Source organism: Rhagoletis pomonella, unplaced genomic scaffold, assembly GCF_013731165.1.
Source record: "Rhagoletis pomonella isolate Grant_MI unplaced genomic scaffold, Rhpom_1.0 Rhpom_scaffold_00014, whole genome shotgun sequence".
NCBI lineage: Eukaryota > Metazoa > Arthropoda > Insecta > Diptera > Tephritidae > Rhagoletis > Rhagoletis pomonella.
The window spans coordinates 579165-606529 of NW_023458568.1; the positions used below are offsets into that span (position 1 = coordinate 579165).

At 36.3% G+C, this 27365-nt stretch overlaps 1 protein-coding gene across 2 annotated transcripts in view; it reads right to left on the reverse strand.

Moving 5' to 3' along the window:
* Positions 1-3014: 3014 nt before the first annotated feature.
* Positions 3015-27365, reverse strand: part of LOC118749162 (ras-related protein Rab-8A) — a 321618-nt gene continuing 297267 nt past the window's right edge. For both annotated transcript variants that reach the window (XM_036483932.1, XM_036483930.1), the window contains exons 4-5: positions 3256-3396; positions 3015-3196 (exon numbers count right to left, since the gene is read on the reverse strand). In XM_036483932.1, the coding sequence (XP_036339825.1) occupies positions 3104-3196; positions 3256-3396 (234 nt within the window). In that variant the 3' untranslated portion in view covers positions 3015-3103. The remainder of the gene's footprint in view (positions 3197-3255; positions 3397-27365) is intronic.

Below are 27365 nucleotides of genomic sequence, written 5' to 3' on the forward strand. Positions count from 1 at the left end.
TAGCGAGACGTCACGCTGGCTGACCCAAAACACATTTTTGCGAATTTCTCGGAAACCGAGTGTGCACGGAAATTAATTTTGGTGGCTCTAAACTGCACCTAATTCCTGAATAATATTTACCAGTGTTCAACGAAAATTAGTGGGTGGGTCAGATAGCGAGACGTCACGCTGGCTGACCCAAAACACATTTTTGCGAATTTCTCGGAAACCGAGTGTGCACCGAAATTAATTTTGGTGGGCTTAAGCTGCACCTAAATTGCACCTAATTCCTGAATAATATTTACCAGTGTTTGACGAAAATTAGTGGGTGGGTCAGCTAGCGTGACGTCACGCTGGCTGACCCATATATTTTTGCAATTTTCTCGGAAACCGAGTGAGCACTTAAATTAATTTTGGAGGCCCTAAATTGCACCTAATTCCTGAGTAATTTTTATCATTTTTTTGGAGAAGTGGGTCAGCTAGCGTGACGGACGTTGAAACATACGACTGTCAAGTATGCGACGTATGGAAATACCAATATGTAACACTGACACTAGGGTGGGTCGAATTACACAAAGTGCAAAAATATTAATTACACAAGTAGAAGATTAGACAAAACCTTGTTTTTGGGGCGCACCCTAGGAGAGGCCCAACCAAAAGGTTACGAACCCACTCGTAATACCACCCAAGCTGCCGAGGGTCTTTTTAGCCCGCCAAGTGACTGGGCTCTGGGTGCGGAATGCTACAAAGGATGGGAGAAGGAAACACAATAGGAGAAGCATACCGACAGCAACGACGCACAAAAATTATACTTATCGGCGGTCGGTGGGCGGTCCAACTGCGGGGGTTCTTCTTGGTTCCCAAATCCGGTGTCGACGATAACACGTCTCGACTGACGCTGCTCTCCCAGGATCTTGCTACAATAGTGCCTCGCCTGACACTTAAAAAAATGCTTTTACCAAAAGAATCCGCTGCCAATTAAAAATAAATAAATTATGCTACGCTCGCAATACGGGTGTTGTCTGACTCGATGCTCGTTCAGATCTGCCCCGGCACGCAGTTGCGAGCCAGGCCGCAACCTACGCACCGGTACACAAACCGATGGAGTGTCAGCGCCGGTGTTGTTGATTCCCGATCAATTGGCGCCGGCCCGATCATTCTAGAAGCGAATTGGGCGCTTTAGCGGTCGCCACCACGGCGCACACAAACACCACCATGGACTTGCCATTACCATAATACGGCGGACAACAGAACTGCCGCAATAGGTGAGAACAACGGCGACACCCCTATTACGGTCTTTCGCGTCATCTCTCATTCCTAAATTCTTACTGTCGGTCGGCACCGTTTTGGGGTGGAGTGCCCTAATGGAGACTTTTCCCCTTTGCAGTAGCGCTCCACCGACAAACAGCTATTTCGCTCAACTTGAGCTCATTCTACTATTTATTTAGGTATGTACATACATATGTACACTTGAGTGTCGGTAGACTCCACTCCTATCGGTTGGAGTGAAAGGAAATAGGAAAATATAATGAAGGGGGGAACAAAAGAATATTTTGTTGTGGCCAGTATGCGACAATATTTTGGTGTGAAACATTATCTGAAAAATCCTATGCAAATCGGTGCATCGAAAAATATCGATGTACTTTTCGATGCATCGAATCAAAGAAAACCATCGATATATTTTTGCCACTGTCAAAGCTGGCAGTATGATGCTTGAAATACAATACCGGCGAACGGCAAACTTCGCTAAATTGGGCGATGCTGTCGTTCACCGTTCGCCCAGCTATTTCGCCTACTTAAACAGAATTAGAGCGGTAGCGAAAACGCCTTTATAATTTAGGTGACCATATTTAGAAAAAACTAAACCATATTTAGAAATGAGGAAATGATAACAAATATAAATGTAAAACAAAGAAAGATTATTATAAATAATTTGTTTCAAGCCAGATTTAACTAATCCACAACTATATTTTTCAAACAACAAAAAAAAGTCGTGTTTAGGTTGTTTTCTTTTAAAACTTTGAAAGCAAAAAACAAATACGGCCACCTTTGGCACGCACAGCTGTCATCGCCCAGCAGGGCGATAGAAATAAATCAGTCACCATGAAACGCCGTCAAGCGAACTTCGCATTTCGCTTTGGCTGTGTTCAATTTTATATGCTTGCGGGTGTTCTAATTTTGACAGCGCGAATTTCGCTGTGGTGAGTTCGCCGTTCGCCGGCATTGTATTGCAGCTATGAGGGGCACGTAACTATAGTATATTTTGCTTAGCTTGTGCTCTTAACCGAAAAGAGCACTTAAGCAAATTTTCTTTACTACTTAAATGGGGAAGGTATCCGAATCCCTATGAAAGCAAATAATGGAGGAGCACTTACCACGTTGAAATTACTGCAAACGAAACTTTTTCCGAATGGTATCTAATTATCTACATATATAACTACATAAAATTAAAGCCGTTTTCGTTGTTCTGCGAGATGAGAAAAATTAATAACGCTTGTAAAATTAGGGTAAGAGTGGAGCCAATGCAGGTAAACGTAATACTTTCTTTGATAATTTATAATAGTTGCAAATTTTTAAGGCAGGTATCGCTAATGTGCAGGTATGTTGAATGCATTTATCGGAGCAGTTTGCTTATAAATGTTTAAAATAATGCCGATGATGCGCATTTTGTGGTAGGTATCTTAAATGTGCACTTCAGCATAAAGGCAGCAAAGCAAAATATACTGTTGATGTTGCATGTTCATAGGCGGGCCTTGTTTTCTTTTGGCGATCAAAATTAGCGATGGCGAATGTTGGAATCCGGCTGCCGATCATCAATTCCAATGCCGGACGCCAATATCGAACGACGTATGAAATAATTCGAAGCTCCCTCTGGTGATTGGGGAAACTTCGAAATATACAAATTAAACAGAAGGTGAGAGGACACCACCCTATTGGATCCCCTGTTCAATTTTTCGAGGTTTTGATCTCTGAATGTAACTGACGATCTGACTAACCTTAACCTTATTTTTGTCAATGTTTTTTATTTTTTTATTTTTTCCAGTTTTTAATTATAAAACCACTTAATTTTTAAACATCTGAGAATTATGTTTGTTTCTATGGTATGCAAATTTATTTGAACGCGTCAAAGTAGATTACATCTCGATAACCAAGTCTCTGTTTTTCGATTTTCGGCAAACTTCAATTGATGACCTCCCTTTGGTGGGTTGTTGGCTTCCTGAAATCAAAAATGAAATATACAAACGTGTAATAATTTCAAAGCAGAATTACGGTTACCAATCGTTTTTCCATTTTTGATTTTATATCGCTAGCCAATGTTAGAAAAGCTTCTTCCACATTGATACTGGCTTTTGCAGAAGTTTCCATAAACTTTATGCCATATTCTACGGCCAACTGCTCTCCTCTTTCCCGAGAAACCTGTAGAGAAGAAATACATTAGTTCTTGCGGCACTTCAGTATATTCTGCTTAGCTACATATTTGAAAACATATGATACGACAAAGCTCTTCATGCTTTAGTTTTATCTGTGGGAGCAACTAGCTGAAACTTTGCAGATTTTTTATAATTTTTGCACAAAGTTTGAAATGTGAATTTATATGGTGTTTGTTATATAATGAGCTTTTATGGAAAAATAACAAACATTAAATAAACAAAAGAAAAATAGCCAAAATGTATCAAAATGTTGATGACATAATCAGCTTATCATAGGTGTATGCACGTATGTGTATTACTAATGCCCGCAGCATTTCCTTTTCAGGGCCAGTTTTCCAGTGCGAGTTTAACTCTGTTTGTCGATTAAACTAAGTTTAAACCCAATAAGCAGTTTTTCAGTCAACTTTAAACTGAGTTTAAACGGCCGATATGGCAGGGTTTAACCTAGTTTAACCTATCAACTGTTTGCTGATTCGTTTGTTTTGGTTGCAAAAAATTCAATTGAACGCAAGGTCTTCTAATTCAATTTTTACTTAAAAAATTGATATTTCCTCTGACGAAAGTGATTATAGTGACGCGGCAGTAAGTGAAATACTTACAACTAGTAATAATCCCCGAGAATCGGGGTGCTCCGTGGTCTAAAAAATCTGCATATGTCTTTGTTCTAAAAACCCTATGCATTGCTTTTTGTAGGTAACTTTAACTTTGGTATTTTGGCAAGGTCATACCTACTCAATACTCAAATGAGCAAATCCATTTTTGGCAGCAAATGTCAGTTCCGCGGTTTTGCAGAATGACGATACGCGGTTTTGTACTTTAAGCAACGATATATGGGTGTGTGTACAGAGCAGGGTTGTTGCGAATATTCGCATTCCCATTCGCAACCGCGGAGCTTCCGCATTAATTTTAACATTCGCATTCGCTTTCGCAACCGCAATAATCAATGCGGAGCTTTTGCGAATGCGAATATTGTCCAAGTGCACTGATAAAACGTATATCTGGCAAACAAAATGACAAATTGTAGCCAATATTTTTTTCCTGTGGAGATGCTACGTTAAAATTGTCCCCTACGTCCCCCTTCTTTTGTACTTTAAAGTCAAAGAGTAAGATCCTTCAATAGGTGCTTCTATGTATGTGGCTATTAAGTGAAGCGACTATTTGCGCGTTAAAAGATAACCTTTAATAAGATAATAATTATGTAGTTATCGAATATTATTTGTCAAAGGTCTGTTGAAAAAACTGGATGCATCGCTAGTTTTTATTCTACTTTTTCTTAGATAAGTGAAATTTTACTTATTTCCTTTTCATAAAACGGCTTATTATCATTAAGTTCCGTATTTTCTTTTATTAATAATAATAATAATAGATTGGCGCCTACACATATGTTAGTGTTTGGCCAAGTTTTCCTCCGATTTGTGGCGTGCGCCTTGATGTTGTCACACAAAGTGGAGGGACCTACAGTTTTACGCCGACTCCGAACGGCGATTGTATTTTTTATGGGAAGCCGTTTTTCATGGCAGAAATACACTCGGAGGTTTGCCATTGCCCGCCGAGGGGCAACCGCTGTTAAGAAAAAACCTTCTTTCTACATTTTTGCGATGGTGCTTTGACTTAGCAGAAAAACACACCAAATAATTTTGACCAGTTTTACTATGCTAATACTCCTCTGTGGGCTCGAAAACAACAACATTTATTTATTCAAAATGTCAAAATTTCCACGCAGCGAAATAAAAATAAAATGGAATAAGAAAAACTTGACAGCCAAGTTCACAAGTCAAATAAGAATCAATTCAAGGCGAATTTAATAACTGTTTTTCTGTCAGAATCGGTTTGGATTCTGATTTAAAATGGTGTCGCAGAATCTGATTGGATTTCGCTTTTTCGAAGATAAACAAAACCCATGTTCGAACCAGCTGTGCAGTAAAGTTGGATGAAAAATTTGTATTTACTTGTGCAAGTAAAAGGAAATTGGGATTATTTGCTGTTTAAATATATCGATATTAGATAAGTGGTAAAAAATGAGTAACGCTGTGGCCGTGTATTTGTTAATGAGAATAAACCGTGATGAAAAAACGAAACGCAAAAGAGATCAGAGAGATGCCGGAACGATTGTAAGCTCATTCTCTATCGCAAGCGTAATTTTTGTAAAAGTGCACATATTTATGTATATAATAATCTTATTTTAGATTCATTAGACAGTTCCGTTTAAATAAAGATGCATTTCGTATGGTTATGGGCGTTGTATAACCGCACTTGCTTCAGAGTTCTCTGCCTCCCATGCTTCAGCTTGCAACAACGCTACGTTTTTTAGCAGAAGGCTCATACCAGAGACAGTAGGAAATGATTTCAACGTCAGCTTAGGGAGAAGTACGGCGTCGAAAGTACTAGCATATGTTTTGAATATTCTTAAGCGAACAATTTGCCTGGAATGGATACAAATAGCAATGGATGAACGTGAAAAGCATCAATGTATGCAGCATTTTTATGAAAAGTACAAAATTCCAGGTATTACTGACTGCATTGACGGCAGTCATGTTAAAATAATAAAGCCTCATCTTGACGAACATTTGTACTACAACAGAAAAGATAATTCAGCATGAATACAATGATAAGTATAATGAGATACCTAATTTAACCCATTTGTTTTAAGTCACTCAATTTAAGGTTTGTGATCATAATATGCAGATACGGGCGGTTGATTCCCGGTATCCTGGGCAAGTCACGACTCCTTTGTTTGGAACATTAGCAGTGGCCGACAATACATTCTAAATCAGTATCGAACAGGCGATCGCACCTATCGGTTTTTAAGAGATTGTGGATATGGCATTGAACCATTTTTGCTGACGCCATATCGAAATCCACAGTTCAACTCGCAGCAGTACAAATTTAATCTGGCACATTCAGCGGCTCGTAATATTGTAGAACGAACCATAGGAGTGTTGAAAAATCGATTCCGTTGCCTACTTGAAACTTTGCACTACAGCCCAGAAAAAAAAGTCAAAGTAGTAAACGTGTGCTGTGCACTTCACAATATTTGTAGACGTTATAAAATTGTGGATACTGAAGACGAACACATAACCCAAGCAAGTGAGGCAGACGGAGACATATATTCTGATATAGAAACATTGCGGATCAACACAACAGAAGGCGAAAGAATTAGGGACGAGATATCGGTAATTCCTTGCTACTTAAGTCTTGCACTTTATTATAATAAAATTCATTGGGCTACAAATCTGCATCAAACAAATTCTAAAAAATCTTTATTTAAAAATTCTTAAAAAATTTAAAATTTTCATGAAAATTTGCTGAATTTTCGGGAGTTTTGCACAAAGTTTAGGAATTATATTTTTATGTTTTTTGTTGTAGAATGAAACATATTTTTATACGAAATTGGTGGAAAAATATTAGAATGAAAACTTTTGCATATATTGTGAAAAATTTGCTGTGCCAATACTTTGTTCGGGCGGTGTATATACATAACTAATAGTTTTATTCATAAGGTTCATTAAAAAGCATCAATTTAGAAATCTTTTTAAACCGGGTGCAGAAAAATTCGTTTTCAAATGATTAAAATTAATTCATTACATTTGTATTTGCGATCTGTGAACGAATTTTATAACCATTTGTTTTCGTTGCCTGGCGACGATTGTTTTCTTTTTTTGTTTTCATTCGGAAGAATGGATTTTTTAATTTTGTTTGCGTTCTAATTAACTTAAAGGTATATTATTTTCATTCGTTATATACGAATGAATATGAACTGACTCATTCGCTCTCTGCCGCAAACATTTGCCCGAATTTATCACTATTTGGCGATGTATTACTATGTCTCCATTGAGAGATGTATCCTTTAAGATTTAATAAATCTAGTTGCTAAATCACAACCGTCTCCATTACCACAACGAGATATGTTTGACGTTCACATTTTTAAATATTTGACGTTTGCTTATGTATGATTTTATAAATACAGTTGCGGACATTGATATACAGACAGATAAAAGGAAGGTACCAAGCGGAATTTCATTATATGAATTCTGAATATAATTGGCATCTTATTCGTGGTAAATATGTATGTATGATATATAGTTTGGAAAGTGTAAAGAATGGTACCATATTCACATTTGCGGAAAGACAAATTTTTGTAGAACTCTCTTATTCATAGGAGGGAACCGAAAATCCAATCGTGGGCCTTTGGCATATCATGAATACGAACTGAGTCCTAGGGGATGTTCGGTGCAATGTTATCGAAGCAGAACCATTACCGAAGTTTATAAACATTTTGTCGCAGCGCGTAAATGACTTATAGAAAGCGGAGAAGACTCTGCATGATATTACTATAAAACATTTCTTCTAAATTTTTAGTTTTTAAAATAATATTTTCTTAATTTATTACAACCAAAGTTATGTAAATATGTATTACTAATTTTCCTCCCAAACTAACAAAAATATAAAAATCCCTAAAAATACGAAAATTAATGTTTTTATGATAGACTATATTTCAATGTCCTCAACTGTTTATTGAAAACACAAATGTCATTTGACTTATGGCATGTGAATTTGTGGTTGCCACATCCAACAAATTGTACTTATTGATCAATATTATTGAAGATTTAAATCTAAAAAAATTTAACGTCAAATCTCGTCAGAGGGCTAAATCTTCATTAAATCTCACAATGGAGACATAGTATATGTATTGTAAATATAAGTTGAAGAAAATTTATTTATTTTAATTCTTTTGTTTTCAAAGCACAGTATTATAAATTAAAATTATTTCAAACATCTACATATTTGCATATGTATAGGGCGAGTTCCAAGTTGCATGCTGCTTTGTATTGTATAATATTGTGTGTACATTTCGCAGCAATACAAAACAACATGCAACTAGAACTCACCCATAATTATGTACAATAGATAACAAATTTTCAAAAAAGTTCTGAGCTCTGGCATTTGACCATCATTTCATATTTAGAAATTTCCGCTGAGCCCAAGTATGAAGTCAGATATTAAGATAATAGAACAGTTTTCGAGATATAGCCAAATTTCGGTAATTTTAAATTATATGGGTATTTCCATACGTCGCATACGTGACAGTCGTACGTTTCAATGTGATACAAAAAAAGAATACCATTTGTTTTTTTTAACTTTTTTGGGCCATTGTATAGCACATAATTAGCTCTATATTTAACCGAAAAATTAAACAATCGAACTGCTTGGTCCTGAAATATAAGCATTTAAAGAGAGTGTCGCTACGTGACAAAAAATGGAGGTTGATTTTTTCTTTTCTTACAAAATCGCTAAACTCTGTGAATCGTGGATGGCTATTTTCATGAAACTGATTTCAATATGATTTGCAGCAATTCTAGTTGTTTTAGGAGTTTTTTGAATTAATGCAACTTGTTTCAAATTTTCTTTTACAACCCCAAGTGTGAAACATAAATTTCCATCGTTATATTTTTGTTAATATTACTTTTAAATGAATTTTTAACGCAAATAAAACATGTATTTTATGTCGAATATACTTTATATTTTGACTTTAGCGCAAATTCAGGGTAAATTTTTTGGAAATCTATGATTTATTATGTTTCAACTACATACGCCAAATTCGAACCAAATCGGACCATAAATACGGTTTTTCGAAATATCTCGACCTGGGCGCCACCACCATGGTCTTCCATTTTACGCAAACATGATTCTACTTACATAGCCAGTATATATTTTAAAAAGCACACAAATCGGCCCGTAAATGCGTTAGATATAAGACTTTTATTTTATTTTTTTGTCGTGGTGCACCTTCCGATCGAAACACCCATATACAACTTTCAAAATAACGTCTACGAAAATACACTTCTCCGTATGAAAGCAAAATACTATTTTGAGAATAGCAGAGAAAAAGTTTTTACTCCCGGTTTCTTTGTTTAAAGCTTATTAAAAGATCAAGCAATGCCTTACATAATTTATTACATAATCATAAATTTGTATTGAAACTTTTCAATAAAAAAACCCGTTTATAAACTTTTGCTAAGATTTCAAATCATAAAGTACGAAAACCTTTTGTATGTATTTTTGTATAAGTTTCAATACAAATTTATGATTATGTAATAAATTATGTAAGGCATTGCTTAATCCTTTAATAAGCTTTAAACAAAGAAACCGAGAGTAAAAACTATTTCATGTTGATGTTTGTACCGAAAGTTTTTATTTTTTTAAACTTTGTTGAAAATTATGGAAAAAGGTCGATAAATCAATGAATAACTTCTAAACCAATAATTAGGTTGAAAAATATTGTGGGCATAGATTATGGAAAATTTAATAAGCTTCGCTTATATAAAAACACATTTAAGATCGGCTAGTGCACTTTTCAGATCTCTCAAAACCGAAATTAGGTTATACATTTCAAAACGTATGTATTTCAAGGCAGAAAATTTTACATAAGGAATGATGGTCAAATGACATAAGTCGAATTTTTTGTCGACTAGTGTTAAATATTGGTATAGCATTACGATGAAATGTATATTCATATCAACTAGGATAGCAAACGGAAAACTTTAAAGATGATTTTCTATTTTGTATTTTTATTTGGGAAAAACAAGTAAATTGAATTCACAAGTGTACGAGTTTAAGTAAATATATGTATGTATATATTTGAATGCAAACATAAACAAATACATATTCAGACTTTGGAAATTATAGGTTTATGACTAAGTACCAGGGATGTTGCGAATGTGGAATTTTAGACGCTAATATCCGCGGATGCGGATGCGCATGTCAAGTATTTTTATACCCGAGCGCATTTGTGCACAAGTGTATTATAAATTTGTTCACATAACGCTTGTTTGTAACAGGCAAAACGAATCGAGATAGATATAGACCAATACATAAATGAGAAATCGATTTAGTCTGTCCGTCCGTCTGTGCACACGATAATTCGAGTACAAATTGAGATACCTTAACGAAACTTGGTATGTGTACTTCTTTTGAGCGTTGGACGGATGGTATTGAAAATGGGCAAAACCGGAAGATAACCACGTCCACCTCCCATATAAAGGTAGTTTTGATAAATACGAAAACTGCGATATTTTAGTAACTACTGAAGCTTATTGACTCAAAATTACTATTTACAATCATTTTTAGACGAAAGATAAGAATATCATAAATTTTTGGAAAATGGGCATAGCCACACCCACTTATGATTACATGTGTATATCTTGGGAACCGCTCCACCAATTTCTCCCAAACTTGGCACAGTTGTTGGCCTTCACAAAACATACCAAACGGCTTAGAATTAAAAAAATCGGATAATAACCACGCTCACATCCCATATAATACGAAAGCTTCTATAAAGCAGTAAAAACTGAAGCTAATTTATTCAAAACTGATTTTTGCAATAACTCTTTAGCAAAAAATAGGTTTAAAATAAAAGGCTGGAAAATGGGCGTGACCCCGGCCACTTATAAACACATATGTGTATCTCGGTAACCGCTCGATCAATGTGTACCAAACTCGGTATGATTATAGTGGTTGCCACATAAAGGCAAGGAAATCTGACTAAAATTACCCCCACTTTTATGTTTCAAACTTTGATATTTCGAAATTTAATAACAATAATAGATTGGCGCTTACACATATGTTAGTGTTTGGCCGAGCTTCTCCTCCGATTTGCAGCGTGCTCCTTGATGTGGTCACACAAAGCGGAGGGACCTACAGTTTTACGCCGACTCCGAACGGCGATTGTATTTTTTTTATGAGAAGTTGCTTTTCATTGCAGAAATACACTCGGGGGTTTGCCACTGCCTGCTGGTGTACGACCGCTGTTAAGAAAAAACCTTATTTATATCGAAATTTAAGGAAGCTAATTTTACCCAAAATTGATACTGACAACAATCCCTTGAAAACAAGTAACATTATTATGGAATTTTGGAAAATGGACATGGTGCCACCCACATATATCTAAATAGGTTTATCTCATCGAAGATGTTTGAAATAGACGTAAAACCACCACTGCTTACCATGTAGCGGTAGTTTACGGAAAGGTGAAAAAACTATCCACCTTATTCTAGAACCCGAATTTTCGTAAATCGTAATTCGTAGCTACGCTACGAAAATCGAAAAATCCACAGGCTGCAACCCTTGCGGAAACATGTGTTGTTTCACATCAGTTGTTTTTCGAAGATAGCTGAATGAAGGAAAACATAGTGGAAAGGAATTAAAAAAGACTCATCATGTGCTTGTTTATCGTAAAATTGGTTAGTTTTACATATTTCGAGGAAAATAATGGATTCTGATGTATTTGCAATTAAAGCAGCAGAGTAAGCGGGCGCTATGGCAATGGATTCACAAAGGTATGCGGAGCTGTCGGGCATAGTAACCATTGGCGCATTATGTCAGCTTCTGGTTGAATTGTTGAACCACAAGCCAGAACTCCTCCTATGCCTGAAGCTCTGGTTCTCAATCCAGTTAATGCAATAACAGCTTCATCCAAGCCATTGAAAACATGCACTTTGTTAGGTCCACCACCTGTTGCGCTTGCTTCTGCCTTCCGCCGCGCTTAGGGATTATAACCCTTACTAAGTAGAATTCTCCTTTCTGTTTTGCGGGGAAGAGGGGCTTCCGCATGTCAAATTATACAACATTTCTTGAGCATATCACTCCGGCTACGCCATCCACAGTATTTTTGCGCAGAACCCACGTCGAAATTTGCAAAAAAGTGCATAGTGCAAACCGAGTTTATTAATAAGCTAGTGGTAGGAAATATGAAACATTTATCTTAAATAAAATGTGAATCCTTTGATTACACGTGTATGTTAAACTTTTGGATTCGGGTTATGCGTTTGGACACAACAACGGAAAATCGTTGTACATTAACTAAACCGGACCTATGCCCATGATTCAATAATACAAGGTTAGATAATTATTGACAGCCGCGGTTTGACACTCCCTTACAAAAAGTTGCATTTACGAAGGATGGGGAAAGGGGAGGAATGAAATCCATTGCTGCGAAAATGGTAGTAGAAAAGTACCCAAAGTAGGCAAATAGTAGTGAAATTCCTTTTGTAAATTCTTATGTATTTGCAGGAAATTCAGCATTTTAAACGAAATATTGAACGAAATGTTAATATATCTTCGTGAATTACGCAATCTTTGTGTTATTTAGCCATATAAAAACTGCGAAAAGACTCAAAATTAAAATAAAACTACTATGAGATTTATGTAAACATCCAATTTAAGAGCAGTTTATGTTTTCTTCAGTTAAATGTGCTTCATATACATATACAAATAAACATATTGCACAAAAGCTTATACTTCTATTTCACAGCAAAGCAACACTTTTTCCAAGTAAATTTGCAAAGAAGCAACACTTTGCCATGAACCGGACCCAAGTTTCTCGATAAGAGGCAACAAATATTATTTTTTGCTTGCTTATATAAAGCAGTGGATAAAAATATACGTATATGCGAAAGGCAAATTTATCTCTTTAAATGAACACCACCAATATTTCTTGCAAACACACATCGATTTACATCTTTTATTTCGTCTCCGACACAGAATTGTTTTCGTACAAAATTACGCAAAAAAAAGAAAAGAATTTCGAAAATTCGAAAATACGATTCGGATTGCAGCATACTATTTCTACGTTTCGGATTCGTAGCAAAATCCGAATACGAAAGAGTTGCAGAATAGGGATGTATATTGAATACTTGCGCCGGGTATTTAATGTTCGGCTCCGCCCGAACTAAGACTTTTTTACTTGTTAAGAAATAATTTAGGTGAGTAAATTAGGTAATTTAGTTAAATAAAAATGGAAATGTTAGACATTTTTAATAATTTTTTTTTAGTCTTTGAATTAAAAAATTGGAACACTGTATTCAATAAAAAGTTTTTAAAGGGTCGTAAATCAAACCTGCGGCACTAAATAACTACTCGCTCGAGGCGACAAACTTGAAAAACTTGAAACTTGATAAAATTGTAAATTCTTTTCAATTGACGCTTAACCAGTTGAGAGGTCTTTCAGTTATATTTATTTATTTTTTTATTGCGGTGCAATAATTCTTTACTGAGAATTCCATCGGGCTGCAAATGTCGGATGTATCCTCCTGACTTCTATCTTCACAATCTTGTATCATGGCAAGATCGTTGTTTAAACACCGCTGTTTTCCAAAGAATTCTTCATTCTCATTCTTTTGGTTGTTTCTGAATTTGGAGAACCTGTAACGTCAACCGTGTTTTTCGATTTTAGATTTTGCAGTTCATTTTTAATCCTTTCTTCTGCGACTGAAAAAGCTTTTGAGCTCTATTTGTATTTTTTTATCATTTAATACTAAAGAAATTCATATACCAGACCCAAGGTTTGTTCTATAGTAATTAATTAACATTTTTTATTGAAATATTTTTCGATGGGTTGCTTTGCTCGTTTAGACATTTCCTTCATTTGGTACCAAACTTCTTTAATTTGTATAAGCGGTTTGTTTATTATCCGGAAAAGACTTTTAATTGGGAATAAAAAATATTTGGCCAAGTTCAACTGGTAAAAAACTGTTATTTTCGGTTCCTTCAATATTCGCATTCGCAAAAGATCCGCATTGATTATTACGAATGCGAATGTTAAAATCAATGCGCAAGCTCCGCGGTTGCAGCCCTGGTAGGTACATGTAGTCAAAACAATGTAGCTCATACATATATAAACTACTGGGAAAAAATAGGAGAGACATTCTGACCAGTGCATGATTCACGCAACTTTGAAACGATAGTCGTCGATGCGATACTGACTAAAGATAAAAGTCTGGCTCGTTATATAACAAACAGCATGTAAAATTTAGCACGATAATATGTTTAAGTGGCAAGTAATTTGCCTTGATTGAATTTTTTTTTATGCCGTTTTTGTATTTTCTTCCGCATAAAGTATGCTCGAAATTTATTTTATGGGGAAGAAAATGCACAACAGCGTCATTTTACATTCCGTTTGTTATATAACGAGCCACACTTTTATTAGAAATTAATAAACATTAAATGGACAAAATAAAAATAGCCAAAAATGGTCAGAATGTGTCTCCTATTTTTTCCAGTAGTTTATATATGCATGGAGCATTATTAACTTTTGATTCATAAGTTTAAATATGTACTTATGTAAAAAATATGAATAAAAAAATATTCAGACTTGCGGGTTTCACCCCACGCTTTTATACAAATATGAAAAATAATTTAATGATGTTACATTTTATTTCTGTGCCCATTTCGTTATAGCTCGTTATTTTTTAAGCGAGTTAAGGTATTTAGGCCGTTTAAAACTATGAAATTATAAAATCTCGTCTGCGCGCTAGACATACGAAAGATATCAATCCCTCTAAGTTTACTTTAAAATGGTTCCAGGTATACGACGCGTGAACGTGTAACCTTCTTGGAGGTGCCACGGCGGGTTCTAATATTTCCAACTAAAATTTAGTAACATGGCCTTGATAAAATACCACTTCTCATTACTGTAGCAAATGCCTCAAGAGAGCTTTAGATTATAAGGCCGAACCCGGCTCTCCCTTTTCAATTTAATGAAATTTATTCTGTCAGTACGGCACTTATAAAATAAATCTCCATAACAAATTTAAAATACTTCGAGAGATTTTCTATCCTTCCAGAGATATGTATTAAGAAGTCTTTAGTATGTATGGGAGGCGACATGCCTCCTTTTTTAATAACTAACATTTTTTCCATGAGCAATTGGCACATTTTGTATACACAACTCCATACCAAGTTCCAGTATTCTTCCACAAAAACTTCCAGGGATATGTGGCAAGAAAAAGTAAATTTGTACTGGAAGTGCCATGAATTTAGATTGATTTTTTGATTTAGAATTGATTTTACATACCCCAGTACCAAGTCCCAGTACTCTACCATGAACACCTCTAGAGATGAACAGTTTAATACAGTAAATTTGTACGAGAGGAACCATGTCCCCTTTGTGAATAACGCAAATTTTTCTCCATGAGTATGGAATTAATTTTGTATACACATCTCGGTGCCAAGTTCCAGTCCTCTGCAATAAACACCTCCAGAGATATGCAGCATAGAAAAACCAGTTTGTATGGGAGTTGCCACACCACCTTTTCCAATAACTCTCATTTTTCTCCATGAGTATGGTATTAGTTTCACATACATACATACATACATATGTATTTCCATACCAAATTTTAGTGCTTTACCCCAAACATTTGAAGAGATATGCAATATGAAACTTTCAGTCAGTATGGGATGTGCTACGCCTCTTTTCCAAAAACGTCCATTTTTCTCCATTTCACGCAGTGTTGACCAACTAAAAATTAGCGATTAAAATGTTAATCACGTTTGACGATTAGAATTAATTAGTCGTAATCTACTGTACGATTAATGATAACAGTTTTTTAATCGTTAATCGCTGGCTGCGATTCTGTTTAATTAATTTAAAACATTAATCGTTAATCCAATTAAATATAAAATCTGATTAATTTGTCTAGTTTGTCCGAGTTTGAAATCAAACACCAGTTATAGTAATTAGTTTGTGTTTTATGCTTATAAAAAGCACATAATATAATTATTGTTATTAGTAATACATAAACTGCAAACTTTTACAAACCTAGTTTGTAAAACGTTTGTTGGTATATATCTTAATGAAAATGCACACCGAATTGCTTAGATTGATGAGCAAACCCGACTTAGCCATACCAGATTAACTTGCTTTGTGTGCACAGGGAAATTCCAGCATAACTTAATTAATCACCAAACCTACTTGATCAAATTAAGAGTTAATGATTAAAAATTAATTTTTTAATAGCGGTTACGATTAACTGTTTAGTCAGATCACTATACGAAGTTCCAGTTCTCTCCCACAAATACTTCCAGAGATATGTATGTAATATGAAAATTCCAATTTGTATGGGAGGAGCCTTGAGTTACTTTCAATTTAAGACCATCCTTCCGAAATCCGTAGTAAGTGTACTAAATTTTGTTCTGATCGGAAAACCGGTTAAGGAAGTAGCCTTTTTTTCAATCCAGGTCATAAACCATCTTTGAGCAAAATTTCATTTTCAAACAGGTGTCAATTCTTAAAAAAGTAGTCTACTTTCCAACCTAGGTCATAAGCTATCTGTGTGCAAAATTTCATGCAAATCCGTTCAGTCGTTCCCGCATATTAAATAAATTAAACTTTTTTAGCAGGTGGCAACTCTTCCAAAGATTAGCCTATTTTCCACTGTAGGTCTTAGCTATCTGCCTGCGAAATTCCATGCAAATCCATTCAGTCGTTTCCGCGTATTAGTTTAATGAAACTTTTTTAACAGGTGGCAACTCTTAAGAAAAGTAGCCTATTTTCCAAAAGAGGTCATAAGCTATCTGTGTGCAAATTGTCGTGCAAATCCATTCAGTCGTTCCCGCATAATATATAAAGATAACTTTTTTAACAGGTGGCAACTCTTAAAAAAATAGCCTATTAACCAATCTGACCCTTAAGCTATCATGCGTACATGCAAATGCGTTCAGTCGTTTCCGCGTGATGATTTCCCAAACATCCAAGCATACAAACTTTCACATTTATAATATTAGTAAGAAGTAAGATAACTAAGTTATGATAGGTACATGTGGTTAAAACAATGCAACTCATACATGTACATATGTGTATGTATACAGCATTATTCACTTTCCTGTAGTTATGCTGGTGGCAGGAGACGACCATTTTGTCCATTACAGGGCGTTAGACAATTAGCTAGCGATTGGTAATCGCCATTTTTGCAACTGGTAGTCGCTACAGAAAGGTCATGCCATGTGTACCGCTCGATACGATAAGGAATTGGATCGGATTTAAATCCGATTCCGACAGAAATCTATTTCTAGAACAATCCTGAATATCTATTGGGACTTGGCATGCAATATATCGTTATAACTTACATCGTCGCTGAAATACAAAAATCCGCAACTAACTAAAAATCCAAAATTCACTTTTTGATTGATTATGATGCATTTCATCGAATCATAAGTCCCCACATTGTTTTATGCAATCAAAAATTTTAGTATATTTTGGCTTTTTCATTCCTAGAAAATAACTTTTTATTTGCCATATCCACTTACGTATTTAGAACCTCGCTATAAGCAGGCCCGTCTAGAGAGGGGGTTAAGGCTTAAATCCACCCGGGCCCGGCCTTTTAAGGGACCTGAAATATCAGAACCATAGCTCTTTATTATTTTTTTATAATGTAACTACTCCTTCGTTATAGGTTTTTATTAGAAATATATTCCGATTCGTGCTGCTTGTTTCTGGCTCTAAACATTAAAGAAAATGATAGCATGCTTTTGAATTAATACAATTTATGTAAGGATCCTTTGCTTTTTCAGTTCGAGGCCCGAGTTTTCTCTCGACGGCCCTGGCTATAAGCACACATTTTCAAACCAGTCACAGAAGAAAGGATTAAAAATGAATTACAAAAACTAAAATCGACAAAAGCTGATGACGTTACAGGTTCTCCAAATTCTGAAACAACCAAAAGAATGAGAATGAAGAATTTTTTGGAAAACAACGGAGCTTAAACACATTGCCATGATGTTAGATTGTGAAAATAAAAGTCAGGAGTTTACATCCGACATTTTCAGTCCCGACGGAATTCTTAAAAAGGAATTATTGCACCGCAATAAAAAAATAAATTTAGCTGAAAGTCCTCTCATCAACTGGTGCAGCGTCAATCGAAATGAATTTACAATTTTGTCAAGCTTCAAATTTTTCAAGTTTGTCGCCTCGAGCGAGAAGTTATTTATGCTGGATTTACATGAGGCGATTCAACATTGCTCTGGAAAAATCGCTCGTGTAAATGGTGATTCAAAAATTGTCTGCCTCAAAGTAGGCAGCAAGTCAACTTTTGCATGCGATTATCGTGTGTCAAAATATCGCCTCATGTAAAGGCAGCTTTAGTGGCGCAGGTTTGATTTACGACCCTTTAAGAAACAGGTAACCCGAAAAGGCAGCAACATTACTTTTTATTAAATACAACGTTCCAATTTTCAAATTCAAGTACTAAAAAAAACATTATTAAAAATTATCAAAATTTCCTTTTTTTATTTACTTAAATAACCTAATTTAGTTCCCTAAATTATTTCTTAAAACTACTCGACATCCGCATTCGCATCCGCATCCGCGGATGTTAGCTTTTAAACATCCGCATCCGCATGTCTAAAATCGCACATTCGCAACATCCCTAGTGCAGAGGCAAAAGCAACATTTTGGTTTTGCAGATCTTCCGCTGTATCGCTGCCTACATTAGGTTCATTCCTTATCTTTTTGGACTAAAATCTGAAAAGTGTCAAAATGCCCGAGCGTAAGCGAAATGCGCTCACTAAAAGAGAATAACAGGAAAAGTAAAGGAACGCAAAACCCCAAATTTTTTGTCCAAAGAATGGCAACAACAAAGCTAACGTCAAATAAGAATGGAAATGTGTGTACAAAACACATTCACACAAGCACAATAAACACTTACTATATCAATTATTTTTTGCCTCCTTCCAATTTGAATTCACTTTTTTTACTTTTTAGATTATTCTCACTTTTTGCGTATTCTTTAATTTCCGTTAATTTAAATTCAGTTGAGTTTGACACTTTTCAGGATTTTGCCAGAAAAAATTCTTCTGACTAAATCTGACTACTTCGGACTAATGAGAGTCACTCTCACTGTGTGTTGCTATCTAATTTTTGCTGTCATTTCCGAGTTAAGGAACCCTTTTTGGACTAAATCTGACTACTTCAGACTTTTTCTGAATATTTCTGGGAGATAAGGAACGCTCCTATTCACACGAACGGAGCAATGCTTTGCTTTGAAAAAAAAAACCGGGACGAAAGCGAATAAATGGAACATTTTTTCATTTCCTTATGTCCCGCTGAGACGCTGCCTATCGAAGTGAACGTAGCAATGCTTTGCGCTATGTAACAATTTTAAAATCTTTCTTAAATCTGAAAAGTTTTTGCAAAGTTTCGGATTGAGCACTTTAATCTGATGTGTATTTTGTCTCTGTACGATATGTAGATCGCTTGGAATAAACGCATTGTTTTAGAATAATATATAGATGTTTTAGAATAATATTTATATAGATGTTTCAGAAAAATATATAAATTACTATACTGAGGAGAAAAAGAGTCATATGTACTCACCTGAATCATTTTAATATTTTTGACGAAAAAGATTTTTTTGAACGCTTTCGCTTGAGAACACATCAGACACCCGAGAAATTGGTAGCTTTTAGATTTTTAAATAATTCAAAATATTTAATTATCCGTATCACGCATTGACAGAGGAACAAATCGTTACTTAATATAGAAAGGCCTTAACTCATATAGTCGCTGAAATGCAAAAAAGCCGTAACTGACAAAAATTTTTATTGCTTAAAATAATGTGGGGATTTATAATTCGACGAAATGCATCATATTCAATCAAAAAGAGAATTTTAGATTTTTAGTTAGTTACGGATTTTTGTATTTCAGATTGCCACGTTCCACACAGTTATAGCGGCTTTGGATTGCACACACATAACGATAATTTCGTCAGGTAATAACTTTTATTATGCTCTTTCCGCAATTATACTGATGAACATAATTCCTTTGTAGGTGGCAAAATCCGGAGCTGTATCGGAATAGAAAATAATTATTTTCCATCAACGATCAAACCACATGTGACGCTAGCCTTAAAATAACAAATATTGTGGCTCGCTGGCCAGGTTCTGCTCATGTACGCACGCTTTGAAAGCGGTAATTTCGGTGACAGTTTAATGACTGCAGATCACAGCGTACGACAGTGCGCGCGAGCGACGAAATTATAACAAAAATTTGCTCGAACTTTTGCTGAGAGGTAAATAAAAGCTCTGTGTACATTTTTAGCGCATAATCTCGAAAATGCCAAATTTTGAGTCGTGACTCTTTTGAAGACGGTGTGCGATATGAATACACGAGATTTGGAAGTTTTTATCCAGACGCCCAATTAACATGTTCGAAGTATCGTTGGAAAGGTCTAGCAGAGTGTGTCCAGAAAATGTACTCAAGTTTCATAAACGATTAACCGGATTCTTAAAAGTTAGGCTAAGTGAAACAAAAAACGTTTTTTTTTTTGCTTTTGCCGGTTTAAGGGGGTATGTGGGTACACGCAACATATTTAGTACTATTCTATAGGGCAATACCGCTGTGGTATAGTGGTAAGCAGTGCGCGCTGCCACTCCGCTGTGCCTGGGTTCAAGCCCTGGTCAAGCAACATCGCAAACAAATTTAGAAAAACGGTTGTTTCTTAACAGCGGTCATCCCTCGACAGGCAATGGCAAACCTCTGAGTGTATTTGTGCCATGAAAAACGGCTTCTCATAAAAATACAATCGCCGTTCGGAGTCGGAGTAAAACTGTAGGTCCTTCCGCTTTGTGGGACAACTTCAAGGCGCACGCCACAATTCGGAGGAGAAGCTCGGCCAAACACTAACATATGTGTAAGCGCCAATCTAGTATAATTATTATTATTATTACAGGCTAATACCTTTCAATCGATACCTTATATATTGAGATCCGGAAAGATATAGAGCTAAATTGGTTTTGGTTCGTGTCTGCACTACGAGATTATTTGGTATGTATGTAGCGTCTGTACGTACCTTCATTTAATTTTTTTCAAACTTTCAGGAATTAAAGTAAAAAAAAAACGAAGAAGGTTTTGTTCCAGGATGTTTCGATTCATGGTGCCTGAAATTCGAAAAAGGAAATTTTTCAAACTACCACTGAGGCCGCATTACTCATTCCATACCATTTATGTGGATATCAGTTGAAGGGTCTTAAAAGAAGTTATCTAACGTTGTCTTTTACGTTTATAAAATATAAATATGTCATAGCGTTATCGCCTGATAACTAAAAATCGGGCTGCTGAAAATATAGATTTCGGGCATTTTCTCAAAAATTGGTCAGTCGATTTTATTCTAGGTTTCCTCAAGTCTAGCCCAAAACCTTAGCTTTCCTTTAGTATACAGCTTATATCTGGGAAAACTCTTGTTGTGGAGATATGGCGATTAAAATTGAAAAAAGTCGCTCCAAATAGCGACAAATGGTTAAAAATTAACATTTTCGTTTAATTTGGTTACTTTAAGTAATCAACATAACACACCCAATTCTCCGCAAAAAACTGTCCAATCCCCGATTGCCACCTAAACCGAAATTTTCTGCAAATTGGGGGAATTTCCCGCGAGTTGACTTCCCTGCACGCGATACATAATTTGTAGGCTGTGTAGTTCGCTTTCTGATTTTGTATAGGATTTTTTTTATTTTTGTTAGCATTTACTTTTTATCGTCAAATATGGTGTAAAAATCAGTGTTAGCTGTTCAATAAATGACTATAGGTAATTAATTAAACCTAAGCGGAAGGTACTATCACCTTTTGTTTCATTGCTAGAGCTTCTCAAATATTGCAAAAAATCCTATTTTTGACACTTTCACCACATTTTTTCCAAAATTTGGAGCTGATGGAAACTGTATACTTACGGATTATTTATCAGCACAAAAAAGCCTATCAAATCCAGCTTCCACATTTCCCGCCCAAAATCGCTGTTGTCCTATGTTACCTACACTAATTATATAAAGAGAAGCTCCTTTTTATAAGAGCTGATCTCGCGACCGGCTGTACCGATTTTTTTTTTTTTAATTTTGGACACCTACTGCAGACTTTCGATATATTAAGGGAGCGTGGCATCACCCATAGATATCGAATTTTTCATACCGTATATATCTGAAAGTATTTGTAGTAGTGTCCTGGAAATTGCTATAGATTTTGGGGCTACTGGAAAAGGGACGTGGCGCTTTCCAAACATATTGAAACATTTACCTATCTGTAAATATATACACCCAGAATACTGTTTCTGTTTTCTTTTTCATAATAAATTTTTTTGTTAATTTTGTATAGAAATATAGTTCATTTTGCATCAAATGTCACCAAATTTTGAGCACAATGTTTTGTAGTTCACTCAATTTCAGTATCATAAAGTGCAAGTTTTAAATGGCTATAAGTTACCATTGGTTTTTAGAAATTGTTCTCGCTGATGATGTTGCGCATTTTCTCCGTATAACGAATGCGTGAGAGTTTTTTTGTACGGGAAAATATGCCGAACAGTGTCAGTATGTAAAAGACTTATTCTGTTGGCTTAACTCCTCCTAAACGACCGAAACGATTTTAATAATAATTTTTAGTGGCCCTGGAGCCAAGTTATTGCTAAAAATCGTCGATTCCGAGGCACCAGGGATCAAAGTCAAATATTCCTGTTAATTCAACCATCAGCACCACTGCGGCCCTTGCTTTACTGTGACTAAACCGAATGTGGACCAATGATACTCACCAGTTTAGAAATTGCCACCAACTATACTATACAGATTCAAGGACGATTCACTATCGAGCCGCAGGGACTTCCCGGTATAACGCTTTCCTCGGGTTATTTAAGACGGCAATGGAGGATACGCCTTCTGTCGACCACAAAACCAAACGTTAACGTGAATTGCTGGCGGACAAATGCAAAATTTTTTTATTGTAATCTATCTCACACTCATGGAAAGCCGAGGTAATAATTACGCTCCTTTTTGATACCTTAACTGATTTTCTCGGAAAAATAGTTTATTAACTGCAAACAATTGAAAAAAATAATTCTCCGTTAGCCCGTTAAATTTTAGTTTTATAATGTGCAAGTTTCAAGTGGCTAAAAATTACCGTTGATTTTTTAGACTTTTTCTTTGCCGAAGGTGATGCTATTTTCTTCCATATACATACAAATAAATTGTTTATTCGTTATATGGAAACAAATGCGACACACAAAATTCTAAAAAATCAACGGTAACGGTAGCCACTTGAAACTTGCACATTATTGGACCAAAATTGAATGGGCTATAAAACAGTATACTCAAAAAAAAGTCTAACACTTCTGAGAAAAGAGTTTGAAATTTAGGTGCAAATTTGTTGAAGTTTTTTGCAGTTTTCTACAAAGTTTCATAGATATGACCGATACCGTATACATATTAACAATTACACACTTATTTTCAAGTACAAATGTGTGTATGAATGTGTACTTTTGCGACAACTGAGCCAGTGTGGCACCAGGCCACCAGAAAAAGCCAATTTTTCCAAAACAAAAGCGCCAAGTTTTTATTATCATGTTTAATAATTTTTTTGATTCAGTAAAGTGTATACATATCCATTTCCTCACGTTTTTATTAATAAATTAATTTCAATACATTTATAACAACGGAAAACATATTTAATTTACCTATTCCTCACATTTTATTCAGTAAATGAATTCCATCTTAATGTAGAACATTAGTGTATAGTGTATACATAAATACATATCGAGCCCTAACCGCCAAAATAACGTAAGCGACACTTTTTTCAAAATTTTCTTTTTGATGCAGAAATATTCCTAGAGCATCTAGATGCATTTCTGCATCAAAAAGAAAATTTTGAAAAACATGTGGCTTACGTTATTAGGGCTCGATATGTACCTATGCATTCAGTGTGCTTAAATTAAAAAAGCATCACTAAATAACGCACCAAGCATTGAATTCCAATTATTTTGGCTTTTTGGTTTGCCAAAAGCACTAAATTTAGTGCAAAATGCACTTCCTTGGCAACAGTGAGCTGAGCACATCAATGCTCAAACAGTGATGCCAGACCAAGTATTGGTAAATGCGCTATGTATATTTTTCTTTTAAAGCAAAAGTTCTAATTGGCGAGGGGATTGATTTTTGGTTCTTACAAAGAACACTGATAAGATTTATAAACTTATCTTAGGACTTAATTAAAATAATCAACATTATTTGTAGACGAATATATTTGTGTTCGTATGAAATAGTAGCTTATGTCGGGGGGCTGGCTTTAGTAAAATTTACCATTTCCCATATTCTTTAAACCACAAGGAATTTTTTTATGAGACTTTATACGAATATTGACTTGCTAGCATCGCAACTGCCTCCTTTACGTTTATTTTCCAATAGTTCTTCAACGACTCGGTGCCAGTGAGTCTTTCACAATCCTATGCTGCGAATGGTTCATTATACTAAAGCCAGTCTTCCGACATAAGATACTATTCTACACGAACACAGATATGTATACTTCCCTATAGGCTTGTAAAATGCCCCATATCCAAATCCCTCACATGAGTTATTATCGGTAAAAAATTGGGTACGCTCAAATCTGGCATCGCTGCAGCAAGTACTTTGTCACGCCAGTGAAACAGTGTTGATATTTTAAGTACCATTGTACTTTTTTCAGTACAATTAATTTTAAAAAGTACAATTTGCCGATTTTAAGTACAATTTCAACATCAAAAATACTTTTTGTACCAAACGCTCAAATCTTTTCTAGCACTTTGATTCTTAATCCGTTTACATTCAAGTAAATGGATATACCTATATTTCATATTTGCTACAAAACGAAATTATGAATTGTAATTTTGAATGTAAACGAGATTGTGAACAGTAATATTAGTGATGTGCGGTATGGTGATTGCGATTTCTTATCACCGGCGGATGAAATATCCCTCATCGCTATTTATTTTGAAAAAATCTTTGGAAATGCAATTTACCTAATGGCGATCCTGTAGAAATAGAAGTAATTGGGCGATTCGGGGGTTGAAAATAAAAAAGTGTATGTAAATTCCATGCGTTGAAATTAAAAATTTCCTTTCAGGATTTCCATTTTATCGATAGTGATCTCATTTTATGTTCATTAATATGAACTGACGTATATAGTGTATTAATGTTTTATCATCATTGTCTTCATCTTTGACAAAATTACACGGTCACCCGGTATTTATTTTATTTTTTTAAATAATTTTAATCCTCTAGTAGGCTGAACCGCCTCCAGATGGTCGTTAACTAAACACCTTTTTAGTGCACCTATAATAATTATTTTCTATATTCGTAAGGCACGATCTTTAGACAAAAATCGTACCTTTACGTCGGTGTAAATTTTAATCCGTTATGTCAATCCGTTTTATTTTAATCGGCAGTTGAACTGCAGATTTTGTAAACACGGTTAAAATTAATTTTATTCTTGCAATTTAGTAATTTCGTAATTAAAGAAATTTTTTCTTTTCAAAAATTTTTTGATATAAAAAAATTCGGTGGATTTCGTTGTTAAAGGCACCGTATTTTAATATAAGTTTTATAATTATGTCCCCATTCGAACTGGAGAAAATTGCTTTCGAACACAGACCGTCTACAGACCGGCTTACCGACATATAAAAACCCAGTTTGCATTTTTGACCGTCTGCATACGGGATTGCCGGTGCGTGGGTCAACATTGTGTAAGAGAAATCTGAAAATACCTCAAAGTATATCGGGGAGCCCGTCTCCAGACGGTCTTGGTTTTTCTCAGCTGTAGGAAAAAGATATTGTCACAGATCGAAATGGACATCATTTTTGGATTTCTCGTGCTAAAATCACCCATTCCTGAATTTTTCAACTCATAAAAAAATTGGCCTACTAGAGGGTTAATTATATTTTTTATAAAATTGTAGCTCATTGTCAAACAAAAGCCTTGCAAATAAATCCAAACTTCAAAGATTTGTAACGTAGCATATCCGCTACGATACAATAACATACAGCATCGTACATACATACAATATTGTACATACATACTGCACCGCACATACATACAACATTGTACATACATACTCCACCGTACATGTAAACACAGGCATACATACAGCGACGTACATATATACTACACCAAGTGAGCACTGCTAGCAGCACACCAGCAGCATGCCCGAATAACTCACCAACCACTTCGCTCACCACACTGCATAAATCGGGACGGCACACGACGAATTCTCAACAAGCATGCAGCGCAACAGGTATAAAAGGCTTAACAAGTGCGCAGTCAGGTCAGTCTTGCTAGGTGAGTAGCTGACTTGACAGGTCGATGAGCGGGTGGCGTGCTTGCGCGCTAATGTCTTGCCGGCCAGCCAAGCCAAGCTCGGCGTAACCAATCGGTCGATCAGCTGGTGTGCCTGCGGGCGCGCCAATGTGTCACCGATTGGCCAAGCCAAAACCAAGTACGACTCAACCCGCCGGCAGACCAGGATTGCACGCCTTTTAGGCATCCTAATTGGTCGCCGGCTGGTTGAGCCTCCGACACTGCCGACCCGTTCCAGCCCCTACTTTTGTAGAGAGCGACTAGGGGAATGGCAGTGCCTGGAGTGAGTCTTGCTAGGTCGTTTCGCTCCACAGGTTGCCGAGGGCCAGTTGCTGTTAGAAGTCACCCGCTGCCGCATATCATCCGTCCTAGCGCTCCCACCGTTGCTCAACCGTTGCTCCGCTGTTGCCGAGAGCCACCCGCTGTGCCGCCGCCGCTGCCCAACCGTTGCTCAACAGTTGTTGAGAATCACCCGCCGCGCTGCTAGCGCTCCCACCGTTGCTCCGCTGTTGCCGAGAGTCACCCGCTGAGCCGCCGCCGCGGTTCAACCGTTGCTCCGCTGTTGCCGAGAGTCACCCGCTGTGCCGCCGCCGCTGCTCAACCGTTGCTCCGCTGTTGCCGAGAATCACCCGCCGTGCTCCTAGCGCTCTCACCGTTGCTCAAGCGTTGCTCCGCTGTTGCCGAGAATCACCCGCCGTGCTGCTAGCGCTCCCACCGCTGCTCAACCATTGCTCCGCTGCTGCTAGCGCTCTCACCGTTACTCAAGCGTTGTCTCGCTGTTGCCGAGAGCCACCCGCCGTGCTGCTAGCGCTCTCGCCATCATCCGACCCGACCGCACGACCACAACGAACGTCACCTCTCTCTCGCTCTCCCTCTCTTTGGACATAAGGTTGCTAGCACTCTAGTCGTAGCACCGTGTGTGTGTGTGTGTTCGAAGTAAATACACTAAAATAGTGTGTTTTATTTGGTGGGGGTTAGTGGGACCTTCGCCGGACTCTGGATCGGCTGAGTTCACCTCAGCCTTTGACAAAACCCACCTCATA